At 28.3% G+C, this 27,242-nt stretch overlaps 1 protein-coding gene across 2 annotated transcripts; it reads right to left on the reverse strand.

Moving 5' to 3' along the window:
• Positions 1–528: 528 nt before the first annotated feature.
• LOC119683609 lies at positions 529–9,589 on the reverse strand. 2 transcript variants are annotated; one of them, XM_038097390.1, is made up of 12 exons: positions 9,479–9,589; positions 8,911–9,280; positions 4,179–5,820; positions 3,750–3,919; positions 3,356–3,685; positions 2,802–3,300; positions 2,386–2,712; positions 1,921–2,104; positions 1,692–1,851; positions 1,459–1,585; positions 1,253–1,398; positions 529–909 (listed from the first exon to the last, which is right to left on the reverse strand). In XM_038097390.1, the coding sequence occupies exons 1-12, from the start codon at positions 9,577–9,579 to the stop codon at positions 571–573; spliced, it is 4,395 nt and encodes a 1,464-aa protein (XP_037953318.1). In that variant the 5' UTR covers positions 9,580–9,589; the 3' UTR covers positions 529–570. The 2 variants fall into 2 exon arrangements, with proteins under 2 accessions (XP_037953318.1, XP_037953316.1); XM_038097388.1 differs by having other exon boundaries at positions 1,253–1,585.
• Between the last annotated feature and the right edge of the window lie 17,653 nt (positions 9,590–27,242).

Here is a 27,242-nt window from a genome sequence, read left to right on the forward strand (position 1 = left end):
TATTGTGATTTTTTATGAATTAGATTTACACAAAAAGCCTGTACCATATGTTATTATAGAGAATTGATATATCTTCACTAACGCAAGAGTCACTCTATTTGTTATTAAAAAAATTTTACATATATGCTTGCTTACACTTCTCCTTTTACTAATACTAAAACTATATGTATTGTATTGAAAATATTATAAAATAAAAAAAACAGAATATACATACGTACATACTATGTACCTCTAAGAAATACTATAAGGGCTGTTTAGCTCAAGGAGCAGAAACGTTTCTATACATATAAGTATAAATAGGATTGTGAACAATGTCACTGTTATTAGATATGATAATATTCATTTAATTAGTTATTTTACTAGAGTTTCACTATAATTTTTTATTGTCTCTTGCGACATACATAAATATCTATATATCTATATGTATATAAACTACAAAATACAACAATACCACTAACTTGTTATATATGTAAAATTTTTATTTTATTTTATTTCATATTTATTTTCATATTTAATGGATGGGTTTACCTTTAAATTATATAGTTATTATATGTTCTTTATATAGTTTTTTTAAGATTTTTCAAAGCTTTCGTAATATTCAATATCAGCTGGGCTACGATTTCTATTATTGTTGTATGGTTTTTTGTTACGTACAGGACCGACGGATATATTAGATAAAATATCTGGTCCACCTGGATGTACATCGTATTTAGATATTCTATCCTCCGTTATGGGTTTTGTATGTTTTTGCATTTGTTCCTGTATCCATGGTAAATATTTTATAACATTTGCATAAACTCCTGGTAATTTCGGATGTGCACACATTATACCCCAAGAAACTATACCACCAACAAACCAACGATCTTTTTCTCCTGGATATGGACAAAGTAATGGACCACCTGAATCACCCTGAAAAACAAAAAAAAACAGCAAACATATACTTTTATGTTATATCAAATCATATAAATACATAAATGGTATTCAGATATAATGCGATAACTATGTAATCAGTTAAGCGATTACATATACAAAGCATAAAATGCTTTGTATTGTGTTTTTGTGAAATAACAATCAGTTATTGCTTTACTGAACACCGAAGACTTGATCAGACCTGATATCTCGAAAACTCAGCAACGCTATATTTCGCTAAACCAAATATACATAAAATTGCATCACTTTAACGAAGTTGTCGAGCACGTCTGAATAGTTTATACATATGTAAAGCATTTTATAAGTATAAACAATTTTTTACCTGACAAGCATCTTTACCACCTTCTTCGTAACCGGCACAAATCATTCCATCAGAAACTGTAAGATTGTCAAGCCATTCATCACATTGTTGTCGTTTAATAATTGGCACTTCTACTTCATTAATTATAGGCTCATATGTGGATTTAGCTGAGTAATACAACAAAAAGTGTTTGAATGGGTAGTAAATTTTTATAAATCTATACTTACGATCCTTATCCTCCCGTTTCCCCCAACCTATAACTGTGCATAATTGACCAGGTTTTAGTTGTTTCAACCCTGGCGGTGGTAAACAAACCGGCAGTAAATGTTCATGAAATGCGACTCTTGTTGCGAGCTAAAAAATTAATTTAAATCCGGAAAGTCAACTTAGATATTACTCATATATCTTAGACATATATCTTAGATATCTTTAGACAAACTTTAAGTTGCAAAGAAATTACCTGAAAAAGCGCAATATCGTTGTCATGTGCAATTGCTGTGTTATATTGCGGATGGGGTATTACTGTTCTAACTTTAACTTTTTGACCAGAATATGTAAAGGAATTCCGACGTGTTACACCAAGTTGTATTGTCCAATCTTCTAAGTCGATTATAGTGTGACTAATTGGGAGTAGAGAATATATACATTTAGTATTTTAAAACACAATAATTGTTATTTTTACAACTTACTTTCCAATGCAGTGCGATGCAGTTAACACCCATTGATCTGATATTAGCACACCTGCACAGTAAAATATTTTTTCAGGACCACCTAATATAGCAGCTAAAAACGGCCATGATCCAGGGTTAGATAAGGAGCCACCTATTATACGACGTTGAGGTTTATGTTTTTCACGTTTCACTTTACCACATTCTAAAATTGAAAGAAAAGAGAGTATTTCAATAATCAAAAAAAAAAATACCTATTCAACAAAAATAAACTAATCCACCTATTTTATGAACTTGATAAATTTATCAAAAACATATTGATAAATGATTAAGATTTTTATCAAGTAAAAATATAAGACAGAATACAGAATAGGTGCAAATATTTATAAATTTCAAATCTTAAGTACTTATCGCTTTTAAACACACTGTGGTGAAAGATCCTGAACTAAAGATCTTGTTTCATAATATTTTACAATATGGACTTACCAAAATTTGTACATGTTAGTTCAGCTATTGGATAGTCTTCTTCAGGTTTGCAATTAGAAAATTCTTGCATTAAATTAGATCGTTTCTTTGCATACATTTTCCAAATATTAGTGGAAACATTAACTGAAGTCAATAGGGGTCGATATGTTTTTTGAGTTACCACACTTGTGGCATTAACTGCACTATAGCCAAGCATAGAACAAACAACTGAGGGAGACACAGCTCGATCCCAATTCTTAACGCAAGCCGGTGTCCATGACTCCTTCTTTATTCGATAAATTTCCAAAACACCTTTTCCCAAATCACCATTTCGTTCACTTAAGCGTACTAAAAATAATTATACATATGCATACATATAAAAATGGAGTGAATAATTATTTATAAGTGAATATAAGTGAAGTTAATTAATAACTTACGGCAATTACGTTCATCTTGTCCAAACGGACAATCAATGACACCATTGCATATATCTTCAGAACTCATACAATGACCGTCACCACAATAGATTTCATTTTCTCCACAGCGTTCACATTTTGCTTCATCCGAGTGATCCATACAGTCCAAATGACCATCGCATACATAATCTTTTGGTATGCAGCGATTCTGGTCACACTGAAATCCATCACATTTTGGATTCGTTGAGGCAACCATAACGTCTCTTACTTGATCGAGACCAACACAATCGTCAGGGCTTTCAAAATCCTTAAATAACTTGCAATTCAAATATTCCGGTAAACTCAAGCTGAAAACGTCAAAAAAGAAGCCACAACGACGCATGGTTTCAGTGCAAAGTGTTTTACATGGAGGTACTGTAGCACCAGTAGAGCCACATTTAGGTACAAAAAGCGTACAAAGATATAACGAAACCAATTCGTAGCAACGAACATCTACCAGTGCTTCATATGGATCAAGATCCTATAAAAATTAAACTCATGAGTACAAAAAACTTAGATATAAGTCTTACGCTTACAACTTGAGTCTCCAGCTGGCCAAAGTGTCCAATATAATTTGGGAACACTGTATAATTATATGGTATTTGGGGTCCTTGACAAAACTTGACTATAATAGGTAAACATGTGCCTGGAGCTGGATTTTTGCCAAAGCTGGAAACTTCTTCAACGTGAATTGTATTAATGATTGTTTTGTTAACAAATTTTATTGTTGGATATGCATTGAAATAAGCAGCTAAGCCACCCGCAATAGCTAATAATGCAAGGGCGTTGACCAAAATTTGAAAAAGTCGGAATTTGAGACGCCCATTTGTGATGTAAGGATTAGAACTTTTACGTCGATGGATTATCTAAAGTATTTGATATATTTGTTAAAATATAACTCAACAATAGAACAAATAATAAAATGCTTACTCCATGCTGAAGTGGTATGGTATTGGGTGCTCCATTTTGAAAACGTACAATAGTTTGCATGCTGGTAGGAGCGTTACTACACTTTGTAAGTGGTGAGATGGGTAATACGAGTTCATTTTCTTCAATAGTTTCATTTTGAATTCTTTGTTTGCAGACTATTGGTGCTGGCACTGAAAATAATAATTTTAATAAAGTAAAAGTTTAGAAAATATAATAAAAATATTCATTTAGTAAAACACATGAGAATGATAACACTTTTGATAGAATACAGAATTTAGTTTCAATATTATTTTGACCACCAGAAAATTTATAGTGACATCTATTAATACTGTTAGAAAAACTTTTAAATTAACTGTTCAAAATGGTTCAATCCAATTTTTTTTGTAACATATTGAATAATAAACATTTTCTATAATTTTTTTATCTTACCACTACATAACCGCTTGGCTGATAAAGATGGCAACAAGGGGGCTTCCATGATTTTTGTATTATAGCCGGGACTAGATGTCTGACTGAAGCTATCACTAGATATTGTTGAGTCTTGCCGATAATTTAGTTTATTACGTGGTGGAGGTACCATACTATTAAACCCATAACGAGAAGTACTCATGTTGAATTGTTCGTTTGGGTCCTGTCGCGTTTGTGCACCACTACTACTTTTATTAATGCGTGCTGAATTCTGCAATAATGGTGTCTCCAAAATATTTGTATTGAATCCTGGACTAGAGATCACCGAAAAATCACTTGACAAATTAGAATCTTGCCGCTGGTGTAGTTTTGGGTACACAATTGGTGGTGGTCTGTTTTTATTAACATTATTACGTTTAGTTAAAGGTGGTTTTATGGCTTCTGATATACCATTTGTACTTTCAATGGAACTTGATGTTAGAGTACGGCTTGGAGGTATTGGTGGTACTGGACGTTTCTGTTGTTGTTGTTGGACTGGTGCATTGTGAGTTTGAGGAGACACCGCTGTTAATGAAGCTGTTGCTGAAGTCACAGACATGGATGAACCATTTGATGATCCAGCTGATGCAGTAGATGAAGTTGATGTAGATGCAGAGACAGTTGAGGGTGCCTTACTACCATTGCTGCTTCCACAAAGACTGCCAGTACTATTTTGTAATGATTGTTGTGAACTGTTCAGCATAAGATTTTGTTTTGAAGTCGGTGGAGGGATTTTTGTAGGTATAGTATAATGCTTACGCATTGGAACTGTAGGTAACTTTTGTATTCCATCATTTGGAATTGTTTGATTTCCAAGTGTATTATTATTAGTTGTTGCGCTGGTTTGTGTATTTTTAATTATTTCATTATTGTTGAGATTATTATAATCATGAGGTCCTAAATCATTTTGCGTTACGCGTTCCATTTTAAATGAATCTTTTGATAAAGGTGAATCGTTCGTCTTTTCAGTGAGACAACTATCCAGTGAAGATTGTGTATCTACTGAAGAGTAGCGACTGCGAAAATCTGCTGATGTTGAAGTAGATGCAAAACGTTCGCTATGCGAACCATAACCAGATGAAGTTGTAGTAGAATCTACTGTGCTGCTCGACGAACGATTTGATCTTTTTGCAGCGTTACTCAAGTCATTCGTAAGTGCTGCTAATGTCTTGGCACCAAAAATAGCGTTTTGAGGCTTATTATTTGAAGCTATTTTAACTGGTGTAGATGTTAAGGACTCGTCAAATACCGAATTTTCCAAACTCATGTGATCATCATCCGATATTTCACCACCATCCAAGCTGCCAGCACTATCCGAAAACAGTGGACCTGAAGCAATATTAACGAAAATCGTTTCGTTGTTACTTATATTGCTGTAGCAATTTGTTTGTTGTAGTTGATATTTTGATTGTTGTGGATAGACGAATGCCGTACCTAAATTATTTGGCTCTATAATCTTAGTTGATTGTTTGGTAGCTATTGCTGGCGAGCCAGTAGCATCCCATGCACTTTTACCACGAAAAGTGCGCTTTGGTATTGGTGGTGGAGGTGTTTCTGGGACAGGGGTTACAAATGATGCGGAAACAGTCGTGTTTCCAATATATTTATTTTCCTCGTTATTTACCTGTAAATCAAAAAGTACATATAAAATCATTCATATTTAAATGATATCAAATATATATGTATGTTATTCCCTGCAAAATATTTCCTGTTCACTTAATTATTAATTAATTTAATTTTGTGACATGTAAAAGTGATTAAAGTTTAATTTATGTATTGAGTTAAAAAATTTCAGGATTTCAATATTAGTTCTGTTTATAACTTTATTTAAATCTAGTTTTTAATCTACGAAAAAACACATACTAATTTTACATTAAAGCAGTTATATTAAAAATGAAGTAAACTAAATAGAATTTTGTTATATTATATAATATTATTATACAATATTTGTTTAAAAAAGTGCCAATCAACAATAATAGAAATTATTCAAATTTCAATTTTATTTAGAATAATTATTAACTTTAAATCAAAAATCGTTTGACAAGTCTAGAGTGCATCAGAAATGAATTAATTTTTGAAAAGACCAAAGTAATAAAAATTGATAATTAATAAAATCTTATTATGTGACGCTTTTTTGCATAAAGAAAATAGGCTTATCTTGATAATAGAAGGCTAAGAAGAAGAAATTGCTCGTTCCTTTTAGAAACTAACTTTAGTTCTATCAAACATTGTAAGTTTATTAACGTTTTTTTAATAAATGTTTTCCAACTCAATATACGATCTGAACTGACAGAACCACATAGGATAACTTCGATCTGTAGACCCACATATGATCTATATTCGATAACACCAAAACAAACTGGCTTATAAAGCTGTAACTTTATCTAAACTCAATCCCACAATCTATACATATAGTCCGTGTGCGAGTTCGAGTAAATTGAGGTAAAGTGAATTGAAATTTCCTAGGGATTTTTGCACTGCACTTATGTAAATATTGATTTATTGCATTGATTTATTATTTTTAGTTATTTTTAGTTTAAACATCTTATAAAAGTTTCACAATGGTAACACCTAATGTACCTAATTTTTATCTAATTTAACCTATTCGAAATTCAGGTAAATACCAACATTCGCTGCCATACCGACATAATTTACTATTTCCCTCAATTTATTATCAATTTACTCGAACTCGCACATGGCCGTAGTAGTTTTCTATTCAAACCAGATCCTTAGATTTATATGAAGTACTTACAGTTCTTGGGAACAATGCTTGACAGTCACTCATTAAATGCTTAGAGTGATATAAAAATGGTTCCAATATTTACAAATCCTTAAGATTTTTGAAAAGTCAGTATTTCAGTACTTTTGCAATTTTAAAAACACTGGAATAGTTTGAAAACGTGTGCTGGTGATATACTGATTTTTAATGGAAGAAAATACTGTTCAATTCAACAATGCCTTAAAATGTATGTATGATGATGCCTTTGCTTTGTCGAAATCAACTATTTGCAAAGTTTATAGATGACTGCTCTGATACCGATAGATGGTTAACACGAAGCAACAAAAAAATCTTTGAAATGGCTGTTAAGTGAAATTCGAAGAGTAAGCTGACTGTTATAGATGCCAGGGGGCAATATAAATATTCGAATACATGAGCATTCGATGACATGAAATGAGTACTAGATATAGATACCACTTTTACAAAAAATTTAACATAAAAAAAAACAACGCATCAATGGTGAAGAGCACTATACCTATGTACTGTTTTAGTGCAATGAAATGGATTATTTCATGCAATATGTGACAATGGATGAAACACAGAAACATTGCTACACTCAAGAGGTAAATCGGTAGTCAGTTAAGTGTGCAAAATATTTTATTCATCGATTACCTTGAAAAACCTAGAATTAATAGCGAATACTATTGGAGTATTTGATGAAAAAAAGACGAAAAAATGCTCTTTCATAAAGACAATATAGCATGTTAATTAGTACCATGACAAAATTGCATGAGTTGCCCTCATTCACCGTTTTTTTCGTATTTGGTTTCCAGCTATTATTATACTAAGTTTCATTCAGAGTGATTGAGATTTGAGTATAGCTACTCACATACGTAAACTAAATGTTTGGACAATTACTTAATGAAACGATTTTTTCACTTACTATCAGTATCATATTTTTACAAAATTTTATTATTAAATGTTGCAAATTATATAAGATATATAATTTGCGAAAAGTCAGCACAAAATTCAATTAATTAAAATAATATAAAATTTTTGTTAGTTAGTTTCTATTAAATAAAATAGTCACTTCCGCCTAAAAAATTTGACGTTAAATTACAACTTATATTTACAAAATAAAAATAAATACATAAATCATGCAACAAATAATGCCTCTACAAACAGAATAGTAATGAAATTTAACAATTAAAAATAAAATATAATTAATTAATTAAATTCAAGTAAGGCTTTGGGTCAATTGGTTAGGGTGCACTGACTCTGAGCTTTAAATTTGGCAGGGCACGATTTCGATTCCTGGTACTGATAGTCTCAAAAACTTATTTACAAATAATTAAATACAAGAAATATTTCCAAGACCACTGATGATGGGTATTTGGCAATAATTGAAACAGCTATATGGTCAGCTAAAAATTCAATTAATTAAAATAATATAAAATGAATTTTTGTTGTTATAGTTCACTACTTTTCGAAAAACCTCTTTATATTTATTTAATGAATATTTCTATATACGAAAAAAAAGAATTGTGCAATTGAAAAAAATTGATTTTTAATTATTTTTAGTGAATTTCATATTTTTTATATGTTTAAAATATAATAAAATTAAAGTGATGATTACTAAAAAAATGATTATTTATTCAAGTGATTATTATTTAAAAAAACACTTATTATTATTAAAATTTTATAATTGATAAAAATAAATAAAACTAATTAAAAATGTATTAATTTCATAATTAAGTAGGATTTAAGAACTAATTGGCACTGTAGTATATTACTTTAATTAAGTGTTATGGAAATCAGTAAATTACTGATTATTACTAATTTTAATTAACTTCACTTAAGATGTATCGCTTCAATTAGTATTTAAATCATGAAAATAGTTGCTGTTTTTGGTAACTGTGTATGTGTGATAATGTTAAAAGCAATGATTAAGTGCAGTTAACAAATGCAGCCAATGATATTCTTTTAATCACTTACAACAGTAGCGGCCATTGTATAAACGTTATGCGCTTGTAGTTGTGTTCGCTTATTGTTGTAATTCAAGTTCACTGATGGCTCTGTGATATTGGTAGTTGCAGTATGTCCGACACCGACTTCTGTGACGATTGTTGTTGCTTTGGATATTATCGCTTGTGCTGTGTGCAAATTGGGTTGTGAGATTGTTTGTTGCCTATGTTGCTGTTGTGATGTATCTTCCAATAATGGATAATAATGTGATGAGTGGCGTCTAGCTGCTACGTTTATATTTGTTGGTAACAATGTTACAGATTTGCATTGTTGTTGCTGTTTATCATAAATATCTAGTAATGAGTTATGTGGCAGGGCCAAACTTGAAGCACGCTCCGAACTTAATTTTTTGAAGGATATTAGTATTGTCACAAGTTTCGTAATTTTAGAACAGCCATTTGTACGTATTTGAGTTAGTAATAATGAGTTTAAGCAAAATATACAATATTAGCAAAAAGTTAATATTAGATATTGGTAAATGACTTTAACATATCAAAAAAGAAAAATTATAATAAACATTAATGTAAAGTAAACTTACCGTCCTCTACTGTATAAATCAGTATTTGTGAAGTATTGTTCATTAACATTCAAATGTTTTTTGTTGATGGAGTATGTGGTCATTTTATTTTGTATTTTCATTTAGAATAATTTTTCTGAAAAAAAAAAAATGAATATATTATTATTTTTATATATACTACTTATATATACCAAATTTTAAAAGTTTTCGAAATGTGATCCAAATTTATAAAGTAACACTGTAGTTATGTAAATACAAAATATAACTAAAAAATTAATAATTTAAAAATCTTCATTTCACAATTTAATTTATGTGCATTTAGACATTATGACAATATTGCGTATACGCCCTGTGGTCTGATTTTAAAATATATGTATTGCATAAAATATTATATTTATTTCTATTTTTTTAACTTATATTTAGAACACATAACGTAAGCAATACCTGTTCTTACTGCGTGGGATTGTTTGTTTTCCAACAGTTATATCACCATGCGATGGATCATGGAATGTTTGGACATCCTGATTGATGTGCATATAGTAAGCCTAATACTAACCAAGGCTAGGATGGCTAAAAGCTAACTTGAAATGGTTATGAACTACCAATTTAATATTCAATGGGACACAGTTATTAACAATAAAATGTTCCAATTTCACTATATAATAATAGTAATAATTACGTTTCTAATATATTTCAACAGAACGTCTGTTAATAGCGAAACTTTTAAGAGTACTCGTCATTGCATGTTTTTAAAGCAATCGAGTTTATGTAAAAAAGTAAAATAAGATTAATTTTCTAAAAATTCATTTGAAATATTTTCTTATCATTTAAGTAAAATTGTGAATTCCATTAAAATTATATAAATTTCAAATCAATTTAAGAATCAGACTTATAAAGTATTTAATATCTCAACTTGTTTGCTTCTCTTCATAATTAAAAAATTAAAAAAAATGGATACATTTCAGTAAGTAATTTTCGCATCAACAATCATAATATATATACAGAAACAATCACGAGACGCCAAACAGCTCCTTTAACCAAAATTACTTCAAAATTGATAACCTCACCTAAAGGTCAATTAAAGTCTGTTTGTGAACTGTACGCACTCATGCCATTCCTTTGTCAGCTTAACTAATTTTGATGTAAGCGCAATTGGGCTTCTCCTGGGTGTCATGAATCACTTAATTATGAGTTCATTACCTTTAATATTGTCCGATTAATGTCTATCTGTACATAGTATTAAAAATTTAATTGACAAAGGATAATTCTCAAATAAAAAATAAATTATAAATAAATAAATTTTTTAATAAATTCCACAGATAATATTTTTTTTAAATTCGAATAAAAAACTTACGATTACCAATATTTTTAATTCATTAATGTTAAATTGATTTTTTAATTTTTAAAGTTTTTATTAGTGTTGCCGAAAAAGCTACGCTTTCTTATAATACCGAAGAAGCTATTTTTAAAATTTAGAGGGTTTTTCGAATAGCAAAAAAAGAAAGAACAAACACAAAAATTTTGTTAATTTATTGAAAATTGGCTGACAATACGCTGTTTCGAGTGTTGTACTCATCATCAGTGGCTTTAGGATATATTTGAATTTTTATTTAATTAGTTTATAGTTTGTATATAATTTTTTTGGAGTGCAAGTGCCAGGCTTAGAACTCGTGCCTAACAGCAGTAGCCAAGGTTGCACAAACTTTCAATGCTCAAGTTCCGAGTTTTTTTTTTGACACTTTATTTGTAAATACCACTAACCAAAGAACTTGCCATACTTTTTAAATTAGAACGACCTTATAAACTATAGATTTATTTGGAAAGACAAGTTCAACGAATTGAAAGTTATTATTGTAGTTGTCTCTATCTATTCTATCTAATCTATTTTTTGAAATCAAAGCTGTTCAACCAAATTTCAATTTAAAAAATTTAATTAAAATTTTTATTGTTACTTGATTATTACTGTTCGAACCCTTCCATTTTCATTTCGTCATAAGACGCGTCACATTCGCCAAAAAAAAAATTAACGTTAACATGTTTTATTATTCAAAATCATTATTTCTATTATTTAGTTTAATATTAATATTTGTGTGTAGTGTTTATTTAAATTACTGATTATATGAAAAATGGATTAAAATGTAAGCAATTAACTGCATTAAGAGATATAAGTACACCTGCTAATAAAAATGTAAAAAAAACTTTATATTATTTGTACAAATTACCGACAGACCTATTTACATAAGCCAGACACATATTTATACAACGCATACGTAATGGACTATAACCGAGTAAAAAATGCTATTGTTGCTTATTGCATTGTTGATAAATTGCTGTTCTAATAAAATCGATAAGCCAAAAAGCCATAAATTACATTAGCATTGACAATAGAGAAAGAGAACTTATTCACACAGGACAAATGCCTACATCCATAAATTCAAAGTTCACGCAAGCACATATGCATTCAGCAGCATGACTGTTAAATTCACTCTTTGTTCCGTTTCTAGAGAAAGATTGCCAGATACCTGCGAGCTTGATAAAGGATAATTGTTTCATACAAATATGATATGCTACTCGTACTTTGTGAGGAACTCAATGCCTGACAAAACAATAAAACCAATTTTTAATAATATGCATGTGCTAAAATGTAAATGGCATTTAAACCAACATCCTTGTACATATACTTTATTTTATTGTTCACATGAACACATAGACACGTGAATACAAACAGGAAATACATATTTTATTATAAAAAAATTAAACAAAAAAAATAATATTTTATAATATAAAAGAAGTAAAAGTGGTAATGTAAGATTAAGTAAAGTAAGTAAAGTATTCTGTAAAGTTACTGAAGCACGAGTGGTTGGCAGTGAAATTTATTACTCTTATGTTAAGTTATTAAGATGTAGTAGTAACGGGAAAGTTTCCAATAAAGAATACTTATCATGAGTTATTAAATTTTTTTTTTGTTTTATAATAATTAAACTTTTTCAATATTTTTATAAAGATTCTTTTAAAGTCGATGCTCTTGTTTCTTTTTCTGCTTATATTGCTCTACAAGCTTACGTTGGTGCTTTTTCCTTTGAATTGAAAAGGCAGGATTATTTTACACAATATGATAAATGGTCCATATTTTCAGAGTAGTTATGGTTTATTTTTTTAAATAAAAGTTTGTAAATTAAATTTTTTTTTATTTTGATATATACCTAATACTTATTACAAAATATATGCTCCTATTATATTTTTTAATTTCATATATTACAATATCATCCGATATTTTATATATTTATATAAATTTAAAAATAAAAACTGACTTACAAGCTTTTAACTAATTCACATAAGCCTTTTCCAAAAAAACAGGTCCATATTTTTTTATGTATTTTTATACCCCGCATACCGAGCGTGAAAGGGTTTTATTAAATTTAACAAGATGTTTAACACACAATAATGCAGGCATTAGAGCTTAGATACAGATATACTCGATCAATTACATGAATTGAACAGTAGCAACAGAAATTCATTTTATATTATTTTAATTAATTGAATTTTTGACTGACCATACAGATATTTCAAGTATTTCCAAATACCTATTATCAGTGATCTTGGAATTATTTCTTGTATTTAATTATTTATAAATAATTTTTTGAGACTACAAATAATAGGGATTGAACTTGTGCCCTGTCAAATTTGAAGCTCAGAGTCAGCGTACTGTGTTAGCCAACAGATACAAAACCGTATTTGACTTTTATGTTCGAACATTTTTCTGGAGTTTTGCTAATTGGTTGTGAAAGTTTATTAACAAATTCACTTGTTGTGTTTATATTAAAACAAAATCATAAACCAACTGTAGAATAATTGAATTAATTAATTATATTTTTATTTTTAATTGTTAAATTTTAATACTATTCCGTTTGTGGAAGCATTATTTGTTGCATGCTTTTATATTATTTATTTTATCTATAGAACCTAAGCTAGGAGCGTAATATGGATAAATAAGCTTATGTTACTCCACGATTCGCACGGGCGAGACCATATATTTTTGATATAAGTTATAAGTTCCATATTTGGTAGTGGGTTCGAAAAGTAGTGAACTATAACAACAAAAATTCTTTTAATATTACATTATTCATTTAATTTAATTTTTGGCTGACCATACAGTTGTTTCGAGTATTGCCATATCCTTTTTATTCGGAAAGATTATAACTACATAAAAAATTTTATCAAAGCTTTTGAATACATTTCAGTTGCTATTATATTAATTAAATTTTAAGTCTCAATGAATAGGCACACTATTTCAATTATCAAAAACATTACGATCGGAATTAATTGATTATAAAAGAGTACTTAAAAATTTAAGAAGAAAAATGATTGATGTTGAAATAATGCAAAGTATTTATTTTTTTGACAATGAAAAGTTTTATAACCCTTTATGTAAATAAAGTGGTTTGAACTAATTTATTTACAGTTTTTGGATGGTTTAAAAAGATACTTCGAATTGAAATTTGAGGCAAGACGAGTGCTACATTGAAATCTACAGAGAACTGAACGACATGGTATGTCAATCAAGATATAGTGTAGAATAGTAGAGACTGATATGAAGGTCTGTAAGTAGGAATATAGTTGCAAATATAAACTTTTCTACTATATTTAAACTTTTATAGTTGAAGAGTTATGTAGGAATATAGTTATGTATGCCTTAGAGCTCTAAACAAAATATAATTTAGAAAAATTGTTAAAGCTCCATAATTAGTAATTATTTTCAAAATAATATCTTAACGATTTGTAGAAAATATATTTGCTAATATGCAGAGACTATCATCGAGAATAGAGATAATTATTTACAAGATTTGATGATTTGTAAAATCATAGATTGAGTTTGCTTAAAAATAAACTAAAGAAGATTTATCATTATATACTTAATAATTAAGTATTAGATTGTTAATTATTTACACAAGACATAAGACATTTACATAAAAAAAAATAATTGTTTTCTGTTAAAATTTATTTAATTATTTTTAAAAAAATAAAGTTCTAAAAATAAATTATAAATACGACTTCCATTGACTAAACTTATATTATAAATAAATGTTTAAAAAATTTTGTAAAACAAATTTATTATAATTTAATCTAATTAAAAAAACTAAAATTTAATTTAGTAAAGCGATAATATTTATTTAATTGCTTATTTAATCGTTTAATCTTGCGTTGATGGCGTTAAAGGGCTACCTCCCAATATCCAATACTCAACGCCTATTAACTACTTTGCTCTTTATGCACTTAAAGGCACTTAATTTAATTTTATTTAAATATACATATATTAAATATTTGCTTTTGCAAAGAGGAATTGAGTTTACCAAACTTCATTCCAAGTGAAATTGCTGTACTACGTCGAGTATGATTAAGTATTTGAGGTCAGTTAAGTTAAATACTTAAGTACATCACACGTGTTGAATATCCGTGTATTTGCGGAATTCAATAATTTTAATTAATACTGACTAAGTATTAAAAATGGAAAATATTTTTTTAAATCCCTTTTTTATAAAAAATTTAACTTTTTTACACATTGGTCGAGAGAATTTCAATAAATTTTTTTTATATTTTTAAATATACGATAACACCCATATTACATTTATAAAACTGTAAACTAGTCAATAAATTTTACAAAATAACAAAATCAACAAAACTACTTTAATCCATACTAAACTTTCCATCACGAAACATTCCTGTTATCAGAATATAAGCATACAGAACATAACAGAATATATATACAGAATATAACTGTATCAATAAATAATATTGTTCAATTTATTTACCTAAATATACTTACAAATAAATTATTATTTGCATTATGTGCAAAAAAACTTCAAAAATCATTTGCAAAGCTCAAATCAAGCATGATTTATTATTTATTTGATTATTCCAAAGTTGATTATTTGATAATATGTTTAAAATGTATCAGTAAATAAATGATTTCGAGAGTTACTTCATTGCCATGAAGTACAGCATGCCCTAAAACCAATACAAGGATTCCTTTATTGTTTAAATATAATTTATTTTTTTGCTCATTGTAGCAAAGCCTGTTGTTCCCAATCTAACTCTATTTGACAATAAAATACATATTTGCTAGCGTATACCATATATATATATTATTATGTTGAGGCCAGTTGAGTACTTGAGCACTTTTACTCTCTATTAACTGCGAGGTTTCTTCATAACCCGTCTCTACGCCTTGACTGGATTATCACTCCATCAGACTAAGCAATAATTGACCTCAAATCTGCATACCTCCCCGAGGAGACTGTAACCGTTCTGAGACTTAATAACGCGGTGTTGGTAAGCCTATCAGTTTTCGTAAATAGTTTCAGAGCTCTATCCTTTATTACCTTATTTTATATCAGTGATGTAGTGAGAAGGGGTCCAAGTCAGTCGGTTATGCCCCAGGGGTCACTCTTAAAAGTGTGTTAAATAGTTACAAAACGAGTGTATTCTATATATTATATTAAAATAATTTTTCAGATGCACCAAAAAGCAAAGGTATGGTATTTATGTTTGTGATAAATAACAAGTATGGTATGTAAGAGTATTTATGTTCTTATCAAGTAAAACACTTTTGCTAAGTAGGTTAGACTGACATTATCTGCAATCTGTTGTATTTTTCGACACTGATGACTGCCATTTTTGTGAAATTGATATCGAAAGAGCAAGAGCACATTTTATGTTAAGGTCCACCTTTGGAAAGGCTTTACCACTTAATTACTATTATGTACGTATAAATCATGAAACAGCAAACCCAAAACTGTGTAAAATTTTTAAAAAGCTTAAACATTCACGGTTAAAGATCAAGGCTATGCACAATAGTACGTTTGTGCCTTCACTTATTCAGAGTGAACTACGATCGCTGAACTACGGTCAATATAGCTTTCTATATAAGCATGCTAGCTTCCCAAAATCCGTATATACAATATCTGTCAGATATTTTATAACAATTTTGTTATTTAATTTTAATTTATAGACTTAGAATAATTTAAAAAAAAAGAAATTAAAAAAAATTATAAAATAAAATAACATATTAATAAATTAAGTCATGTTGGACCACAAAATGATTGCAGCTTATGTTGATAAGTGGATAACTTCACTTCAACTTAACAGATGGAGAGAGATGAGCACTTGTAGACAGACTAAATTCATGATGTCGAAACCGTAGGCCAGGGAAGCGATAAAAGTGCTTAACTATCCGCGGACATGGAAACTGTCCATTACCGAACATGGAAACTTCAAGTATCACCTCAAAAAGGTAACTCTTGTTGAGGAAGACACTTGCATACTATACTTAGAAGAAAAGGAAGCAGCGGCAACTCGTTATTTCGACTATCTTCGCTAAATATCTTCAGGGGAACTAGCAAAATATACAATATAAGAGTTATAGCGGGAAAATTGAAAAGAAAATCATATAATAATTTTCCCGCTATAGCTTTTACATTGTATATTTTGTTAGTTTCCCTGAAGATGTCTATCCAAGATAGTCTAAATATTGGAAAATATCATAATAAAATAATTTGTTTCAAATATAAATAATAAATTATAGTTCTTTTATTTAAATGATCAATTATTCGGCTCATAATTTATTATAAAACTTATTTCATTAAACTCTCAGTAATTAGTTTCTTAACAACTTTTTTAAAATTTTTGTACATAAAATGAATTTTTGTTATGACTTCAATTTAAATCAAATATTTAATATTATTAATATTGTATTAATATTTTTCGATAATAAAACTAATTTACGAGTTCTTTTCGAACTAAAGTAATTTCAATATTAATTTGTGTTTATTGCATAAATTTTTATAGGAATTTTCTTTTTAAACTTTCGAACGAGACTCCATAAGCATTTTAAGTTCATATTTACCAAAAATAAGTAATTTAAATAATTTCGGTTGGTTTTTCAAAGAAAAATGAAATTGACATGAAATAGCACAAATTCAATTATGTAAGAAATATAAAAGATTTATCAATCTGTAAAATCAGAGAGAATACTCATCAAATTTGTAATTTATTTTATTTTGGTCTTGGTGGAGCATATAAAATGATTTCCTGCCAATCGAAATGAAAATTTGAAATATTTTTTTTTACTTGCCTTTGCTGTAGATATATATGTATTTATATATATGTAGTATGTTATATTTTAAAGAAAATGAGAAAACACAACTAACGTCAATCAAAAAAACACCATAAAAGTTATTGTACATACACTCGTAAATTCTATCTGTACAGAACTATCAATTCCAGTGTAATTTAATTTCAACATGAAGTAACATAAATGTAACGAAAAAACTTTCGGAGTAGATACTCGTACATTATAGCTAAAGCATAGATTTTCATGTTTACACTGTCCTGTCACAGTTAAATTGAATTTTGTTGGCAACAAAACGACACATAAAATAACCATTTTGGACGTGATTTGCTTGTGCAGATACCTAAGTATCTGCTACACACACACACACACACACACTCATATACACACATACACTTATTCATGCACATACGAGTATAAATATATTTACAAACTTCAGATAGTAGCTATGCATTTGCAATTTGTATCTGCCAAGTCTATTTAATATATAATTCATTGTATTCAATATCATGTCCTTATTGTTAATAATTTTGTGCTTGCAAAAGGAATACAAAGATCAAATTAATTGATAATCAAAATTTAGTTCTCAACCTTATACATTGGGCAACTAAATAAAAATAAAAAACCCACAAACAGGAAATTGCAGGAAATTCACTGATTGACTTAATATGGCAAAACTTGGGATCCAATGTACGTATCTACAAACTACTCTGGTTTGGTATAAACATTCCATTTCTAATCTTACTTATGCCAAAAACATTCAGATTTATTGAAGGATAAAAAGTGCTTTATTGTTTATCAGCATTATTAATTACCAATAATGGCAATCTTAAGTAAATAATTATTTAAATGATAGAATAGAAAAAGAAAACAAAATAATCTTTAATAGTCAATTTTTTCAACTGTTTTGAGTATTGATTATTGTAGCCACAAAAGTATGTAATTAATAAAAAATATTTTTTTTAGAGGTTTTTCGAGCAGTAGTTAACTACAACAACAAAAATTAATTTTATATTATTTTAATTAATAATATTTTTGGCTGACCATACAGCTCTTTCGAGTATTGCCAAATACCCACCATCAGTGGTCTTGAAAATAATTCTTGTCTTTAATTATTCGTATATAATTTTTTGAGACTGCAAGTACCAGGAATCGAACTGGTACTTATTCTACAGCTGGTTTATGATTTCGTTCTAATATAAACACAACAAGTGAATTTGTTTATAAAACTTTCACAACAAAGTAACAAAGCTCCAGAAAAATGTGCGAACATAAAAGTCAAGTACGGCTTTGGGTCAGTTGGCTAATGAACGCTGACTCTGAGCTTCAAATTTGGCAGAGCACAACTGTTATTTGTGGTCTCAAAAAATTATTTACGAATAATTAAATACAAGAAATAATTCCAAGTTTACTGATGATAGGTATTTGACAATACTCGAAACAGTTGTATGGTCAGCCAAAAATTCTATTAATTAAAATAATATGAAATGAATTTCTGTTGTTGTAGTTCGCTATTGTTCGAAAAACCTCTTTATAAAATATTTTCTCTAAAAAACTGTATTTCAGAAAATCGTTACTATAGGAGTTAATAATATAAAGGAAAAGCAAATATTATTATGAAGTACTTTGAAATCTCTTGTAAAGTTTTCTAAGCTAATTAAAATGAACAAATAGTTCTAAAATATTGTAGAGAATTTTTACAATTTCTTACTATCGTAAGAAAAATACTAAATTTTAAACAATTTCACCGCATTTTGACTACTAACTGAAGAACATCAGGCCCTCAACTCACCCATCATGCCACAACTTATACTTATAATCTGATTTATAATTTCATATAAATTAAGGTGAGTTACCGCAGTATCGCATTACAACTTTCAGGTTAAAAAGAATATTTTTTCCTCCTCTGTTTGAAACTTTTAACTTTACCCAGGCATCTGTTGCGTATTTAATACTTTAAGAGCCTTTGTTAATTATGCTTCATTAAATGCTTCATTTATCTACTATTTCTAGATAAATTGATATTATTTTAATTTAATGCAAAATAGCACGGTTTATTATTTTTATTTGCATAAGTCAAATCCATCCAAGAATGAAAAATTTGCTGATGGAAATTAAATTTAAATTAAATTTAAATGCTTATACAGCAAAAAAGTATTTAATAAAACATTAAGGTTTCATGAATTAATTAAATAAATTCACTTACTAAATAAAAATTAACAATAATTTTGCTATTGAGTTGTTGTTAAAGTTATTAAAGATAAATGGCGAACATGAGGATATGGAATCTAGAAAACTAGAAAATAAAAATTAACAATAATTTTGCTATTGAGTTGTTGTTAAAGTTATTAAAGATAAATGGCGAACATGAGGATATGGAATCTAGAAAAATAGAAAGAGCTTTTGAAAAAATTATAAAATAATGTATAATAATGATCAGTAAAAGTAAAACATTGATATTATTTCTTCGAAATTTTACTGTTTTTGTTATTGTTTTAAAATTAAAATCAAGTACATTATTTTCTTACTTATGTAGATATATTTTCTAAATATATTTTATAAATAATTAAAAAAGAGATATAATTTATATTACATTAATGGATATTTATCTTTTGTCAACATGCGCTAGAAGTTAGTGGTTTACCAGTCAGACCAATAAGTATTATAAAATGTAGATATTTAGAGTGCTTCTAAAGAGATTGCTTAGTGAACCAACCATTCAAAATCAAACAGAAGCATGCAAAAAAATGGAGTTCGACTAGTTTCATTATGGCTTTTAATGTATTAATGGACGTTGTGAAGAGCCAGTTCTGAATATAATTTGGAAATTCAGAATAAAGAGACAGCATTGCTATATTAGCATTTAGCAATAGAGATATCCAAGCTAAGCATTGATAAATGAGTCTAGAAATGTTACTTTGGAAACAAACGGGAATCATAGATTTTGAGAGTGAACACTCATAACACATCCCTTATTAAGATATAGTTAAGTAACTGATGATGTTACTCAATTGTAATCTCACGTTAGTTTTCTCACAAATAAAAGTAATGTGCATGAGAACATTGAGAATTGCATAAAACAAAGATTGCGTAAAACAAAGGCTAAAATATTTATATTATTTAATTTAATTAACTTTATATGATTTTAGTTTATTTATAAAAAAAAATATTTAAAGAAAAGAGAAGAAAAGAAGCTATTTACAAGTTAAACGCATCTGAATAGTAAAGAAAAGACAAGTACAAAAATTTATTTAATTTATTGAAATTTGGTTGACCATACAACGCTGTTTCGATTATTGCCAAGTACTCATCATCAGTGGTCTTAGGAAATAATCGAATAACTTTTCTTTGCTTTTCGAATCCGTCTAAATAATTAAATTTAGTTTCGATGTATAAAATTTAAATTAAAAATATTATATTTAAAAAAATTTAGCAAATTATTTGCTTTAAATATGAAGCATAAACTTAAATGCAAATGTTTTTGTTCAAATTAAATACTAAGTTTCCATTTGTGCACAATTGTTCCATAACAACCTTTAGGGATAAAATATAATAACAGATTTATATATACACAATTTTCCTTGCTGTGGCGGAATTATTCATTCATTTCAATTTAAATATTCTGAGTATTCATAATTATCCTACGCTTTATGGTATAATGCATTTGCATCATGTCCTAGAGGAATCGGTAAATATGTTTATTAATTGTATATGTAATAAGTAAAATCTGATTGCATATTTATTCATAAATACACAGAAAATTACAGCAACAAACAGTATCACTTTTATTTTGATTAATTTTTATGATTGCAAAAGGTGTTCTTTATTTACCAATAATCAATGTTATTAAGTATTATTATCAATAATAAATTGAATTTACTTAGTAACTTCAATTAATTTTCTGATAATTAAAATGGTTTATATATCAAATTTAATTACAAAATCAATAAAAACTATTTTTACTACAATTATTATAAGCTAAAATTGAAAGAAATGTAATTATGATTAGGGCAATTAAATAGAAATTATTTGAAAATCGTTTAAATATTCGATTAATTATTTTGTATTTTAAATAATCAGCGTAATTCTTCGTCTTTTATAAAAATAACGTAGATAATGCGAACTACTAAAAACAAGCTCAGTCTAACGATAACTGCTGCTATTGTCTCTGAATCAAAACAACACTGTTTTAATGAATGGAGGAAAAACAATGAAAGTTGAGAAATAATTTTTCATCAATACGAACTCTCACACATCTCGTCAAAAAAATGATTTTTAAGGACTCAAAAAATCGAACTGATGGTTCATCCGCCACTGATTTGGTATCTAATAATTCCTTTTTATTCTCGTACGTCAAGAATAAACTACGCGGATAACTAATTGCACCGCCAGAAGCAGCGGTTGGGTTCAATATAACAATTTTACTTAATTACTTAATTTTCTTTATTTAATTGTTATAATTTTTATAACAATTTATATTAATTTTTTTTTTGAGCTAATCTAAAGACTATTTAATTCCCCTTGTATTGCGCATTTTCATACGATAAATAAATATTTTTTGTTTTTTATTTTATTATAATTAATTACAAAATATAAAATCTTATAAGTGAGATAGAAAAACGCGCGCTAGCTGCTAGAGCTTTGGGTTCGTAAATTTTAAATTAAAATTTATTGAAGAGATTACAAGCTTTAATATATTTAATAAATAAATAAATATTAATGTTTGTACGAAACTAAACTGATTTATTTAACATTTCATTTCTTATTTTTTTAAAAACTAAATTATTATACATACTAACGAGCCACACCGCTGATGGCGCCGAAACCTTTTTGTGGACTAGAACATAGTACGCTCCTTTCTCTCATAAAAATGAAGGAGAACCAGAACAAAAGAGATTACTGGAATGATCTACCAGAATTAAAAAAATTCAAATAACTTATTGGCACCTATAACAATAGGTGAATCCAGGATTGTAAGAAGTTATTAAAAGAAAAACTCAGAATCATCAAAAAAAAACCTAACAGGGTACTAACCACCTTAACCACCTTCAGAGACTAGGTATACTTACGGATGCAAACTGTAGATTATGTTAAGAGAATGAGGGTCGGTCACGCATGTTTTCTTAGAATACCCTGAGCTAATGCACAAATGGAATAGGCTCCTGGGAATGTATATTCTTACGGAAGAGACAATTAAACTCTGTAAAGTAAGTTCTATACTACTTTTTATTAAAGCAACAGGGCTTAGAGACCTACTCTAAACCGAGAAGGGATTTCAAATCAAGAAACTAAATTCAAATATGAAACATTCAAAATAAATAAATAATCATTTTAAAATATTTGAATCCTACTCCTTAATATTTTAAATTCCCTTTAAGAGTTTTGAATTCCGGCACATACACTCCCGGCATTATTATTGGCTCTGCATTGTCTGAACGACCCACGCGAACAAAAAGCTTAAAATGCTTTTTCGTCCTTTCACATAATGCACGAAAAATGTTGCCAATTGAATAAAAACAAGGCATGACATGAATTTTAAAAAAAGCTTAAAAACTCCATAAAAATGGTGACTGTTTATAAGTTTTTTTTTCGCCTTATGGCTTAGATTTCTTATTCCTTTTAACATTTTTGCGAAATGTAAGTGAACTTAGCTGTCAGGGCTCGAAAATACAAATTATGTAAAACTTTTCTTGAATTTCTTAAAAAGTTCTAAATCAAAAATATTTACACAAAAGTATACGAGAATGGGAGAATGGTAAGAACAAGAAAAAATACGCTTTTAAAATATCCTGTTTTATTGTATTTGCATAAAAATTTTTATTTATTTTTTTTATTGAATATTTGTCTACGGATCTGAAATGTTTGCAAGGACCTCCTCTTAATATCTTTTCACTCGAAGTGTGTAAGTGTCGAATTCTTACTTGATTTGGTGTCTTCTTTGGGAAAATATTTTGCATTAAGGTCAAATTACTGAATTTTTTCAAGTGACTGTTGGAGAGCAAATATGTACAATTTTTATAAATTTAAGGAATTTTTAGAGTCCTTTATGTGAGTAGGAAATAACAATAAAATACGTATTTTTTTTTTAATAATTATGTGTGAAATTAACAGAATCTAATATATGTGCGTTGACTCTGAGCGACAAATTTGGCAGGACACGAGTTCGATTCCTAGTACTTGCAGTCTTAAAAAAATTTTTTATGAATAATTAAATACAAGAATTATTTCCAATACCACTGATGATATAAAAAATATTTTTAAAGAATCTAATACACCAATACACATTTATGGAAATTGCCCAGAACAATTTATATTATATAAATCTTTCTAAGTAAAAAAGTAACATTTTCGATGTTCTTGAGAATAAATTAAATCATTGACAATTGAAAAATAAACGGTCAAACTTTCATAACTCGAAGTATCATTTTGCAAAGAAAGGGCTCGACTTATGGAGACTTCGATTTACAGAAGTGACACATTCAACAATTAGGGTTTGGGTTTTTATTTTTTTTTCTTAAAAAAGATTCCAATTTATTCCAAGCCTTATAGTAATCATCAGTTGGAGTATCATTCGTTTGTGAATAAAAATTCAGAGTTTTGAATGAGTCTTCTACTTCATTCTTAAAGGCTAATGAACGATTTCATTCACCGAACCCTCATTATAACTTTTCGTTCCGCTTAGAATCGCAACCACTAATTCAGAGCTTTAATGCTTTATAATCCTCGTCATCTGTAGGAAAGCTTGATGTGCAAGCTCAATATAATCGTTTAGAGTAGCATTAGAAGTTATTTTATTTTCTTTAAACCACGCTATCAGCGACTGGCATTTACGCAAACAAGCAACAATAGGAAAAAAAAAATTAAACATTTGGTTTGGAAAAAGGATCTTCCCCTAACACCAAAATGGATTCATACTTAAAACAAAAATTTCACTTAGAGAATGCACTTTCTCACATTCCTATTGGCACGTGACAATATTTTTATTCGAGTGATAGAACTTCGAGTTATGGACGTAAAATTGTAGGTAATTTGCACTGCTGCACTCGTTTTAGTTCGAATTATAGAAAATTTGATCATACAACGCTGTTTCGAGTATTCCTAAGTACTCATCAAAGTGGTCTTAGGAAATATTCGAATTTCTTAATAAGTTTATAGTCTGTATAGAATTTGTTTGGATTGCAAGTGTCAGGCTTAGAAGTCATGCTCAATGACTAATCGTATTTTTCCAAGACTGCACAAACTTTCAATGTTCAAGTTCCAGGTTTTATGTCACTTCTTATTTATTCAATTTAATTTATTTTGATGTGGTCTTTTCAAATCAATTTTGTGTCAAAAGTCAAATAATTACAGTAAATCTATTATAAATTTTTTTAAAAAGTTTTTTACTTTAATACACCAATTGCGGCAAGTTAAAAAAAAATATAAAACCTGTTAACTATAAATTATATAAAATTAAATTCACAATTTCTACAATAATTGCACATAAATCAGATACTCGTAAGAGATAATTTCATAAGAAGAATAAAAAAACAATGGACAATACATGGAATTTCATTTTTCATTCATGGGAAAAATACAAATAAAAAGCTGTCAAAAACTTTTTGCAAAGTAATATTTATTCTTAAGTTCATATAATACCAAAAATCTTTATACGAGTGCGATGCTTTAGCAGTGTTTACATAATCAAGACACCTTTTTACGTCATGACGTCTTAATGTTATACGAAAAATGGAACCAATAGAGGCAAAGAAAAAAAGGTCCACAGGAGCAAAAATAATAGTCCTTAAAATAAAAATGAGAATCATAAGAGCAAGTAAGGCCACATATTTCTCGCATGAACGCATACTAAGCCACCAAAATGACATTTTTCATTGCGTACACAATCGGTAAACCAAAATAAAAGAAATAAAATACCGTGCTGTGGTGAAACTTAAGTGCCATCAAATAATTGCTCTGCGCACGCATTTAAGGATTTCAGAACTTGGAAATCTGGCCAACAAGCACAAAAAACAAACAATCGAAAACGCAAACAACTCCTGCCAAGCACATGGATTTTTGGCCAAAACGATAAAATAAATTTGAAACGTGGCTCGCAATGATGTTGGCTCGGAATGATGTTGTTGACAAAGGCATAGACGATAGAAACGTTTCAGTGCGGAAAGACCTTTATTAATGACGGTTTAAGCCGACATATTTATGACCATCGACCGAATATTATAATATTAAAATGCAAAAATACTTCACAATGTTAGCTATTGCTATAGCTATAGCAAATGTGTGGTTCATTCAGTGTTGGGTTCGGTGTGGGTTCAAACATATATGAAATGGTTGTAATATACCATTGTACAAACTAACATACGGCTGGCTATATTGGTACAAACGGAGAGCATTTCATTATTATTTAATAAATAAGTCAACAAAATCCAATAATGATATTTCCACACATATGAGTCCTTATAGATGTGAAAATATGTTTGCTGTAAAAAATATTACTGTATTATATATATGAGATGTGATATATAAATTTTATGTGTTATATTGTACAAATGAAGAGCATTTTGAAACCACATTATTTTTAACAAAATATTAATTATAATACCTAAACTTATCTGTTTGTTAAAAAAAAATGCATATATTCAAATGCTAAAAAATGTATATATAAAGTGTGTAATAATTATCAGTAAATTTATTTTAATTTGCATTTGCACTCATTAAGCAGCGTAACCTCAAATTAACCTCAAAAAATATTTAAATAAAAAATTTTTAAGCAGAATCAAATAAAAATGTGGTAAAAAAAAATCCAATAAAATTATTTAATTTTTAAATGATTACTTTGTGTCCTTTTATTTATTTATTAATGAAAATTGTATATGTAATTGATAAAATATTTGCATTTAATTACTGAATTGGTAAAAAAAAAAATTAATAGAAACCTATAACCTATTGGTAATCTTTTTTTAACATATATTAATTTTTTAGTCAAGTTATTTGTAAAAATATTTTATTAAATTATTATATCAAATGACACAAATTGCAAAAAAAAATAACATTATTTGTTTAAAAGTAATTAATGTAAAATATTACATAAAATTTTTATATGCAATAATTTACAAAATAAGTAAAGCTAAAACTATTGAAAATCAAATATAATTAAAAAATCCGTTCTATTATTAACTCAATTTTAATACAATTCATAACAATTATGAAATAAAGCCATTCATTTTACTAACGCAACGCTCAACAGTGCTTATATGTATACATTAAAATAAACAATAACCACAGTACCAACTAACAGCACCAAAAATAAAATAAAGTAAAGTGAAATAAAGTAACGAAAGTATCAAGTTTCAAAAATTAAAAAAAAAGAGAATAAAATAGAAAGAAAGTGCTCGTTAACAGCACTAAAACGGAAACAAGAAGTAAGATGAGTATAAAGTCGAAAAAAATTTGATATATTTGTGAAAATGTGAAGAATGTGACATATGCGTATGAAGTGATTCGCACTATATATGGTGCAATTACACTATCGCAGCCAACTATTAGAAAATAGTGCACACACTTTCGTTACTGATATCTGCGTATGAACGATACTCCAAATTCAGGTCGGGTTATTATCAAAAGAGTATATAAAAGTGTTGACAGAGATCAAAATACCTA

Source organism: Teleopsis dalmanni, chromosome 2, assembly GCF_002237135.1.
Source record: "Teleopsis dalmanni isolate 2A chromosome 2, ASM223713v2, whole genome shotgun sequence".
In the NCBI taxonomy this organism is placed as follows: domain Eukaryota; kingdom Metazoa; phylum Arthropoda; class Insecta; order Diptera; family Diopsidae; genus Teleopsis; species Teleopsis dalmanni.

What these genes read in the sequence shown, in the direction of transcription:
- LOC119683609 (XM_038097388.1), bottom strand. Translation starts at nt 9,579, where the DNA reads ATGAAAATACAAAATAAAATGACCACATACTCCATCAACAAAAAACAT. An exon ending in ATACAATGGCCGCTACTGTT is followed by an intron (nt 5,821 to 8,910) that starts GTAAGTGATTAA and finishes TTTGATTTACAG; the next exon opens with GTAAATAACGAGGAAAATAA. An exon ending in GCATCGCACTGCATTGGAAA is followed by an intron (nt 1,852 to 1,920) that starts GTAAGTTGTAAA and finishes ACTCCCAATTAG; the next exon opens with TCACACTATAATCGACTTAG.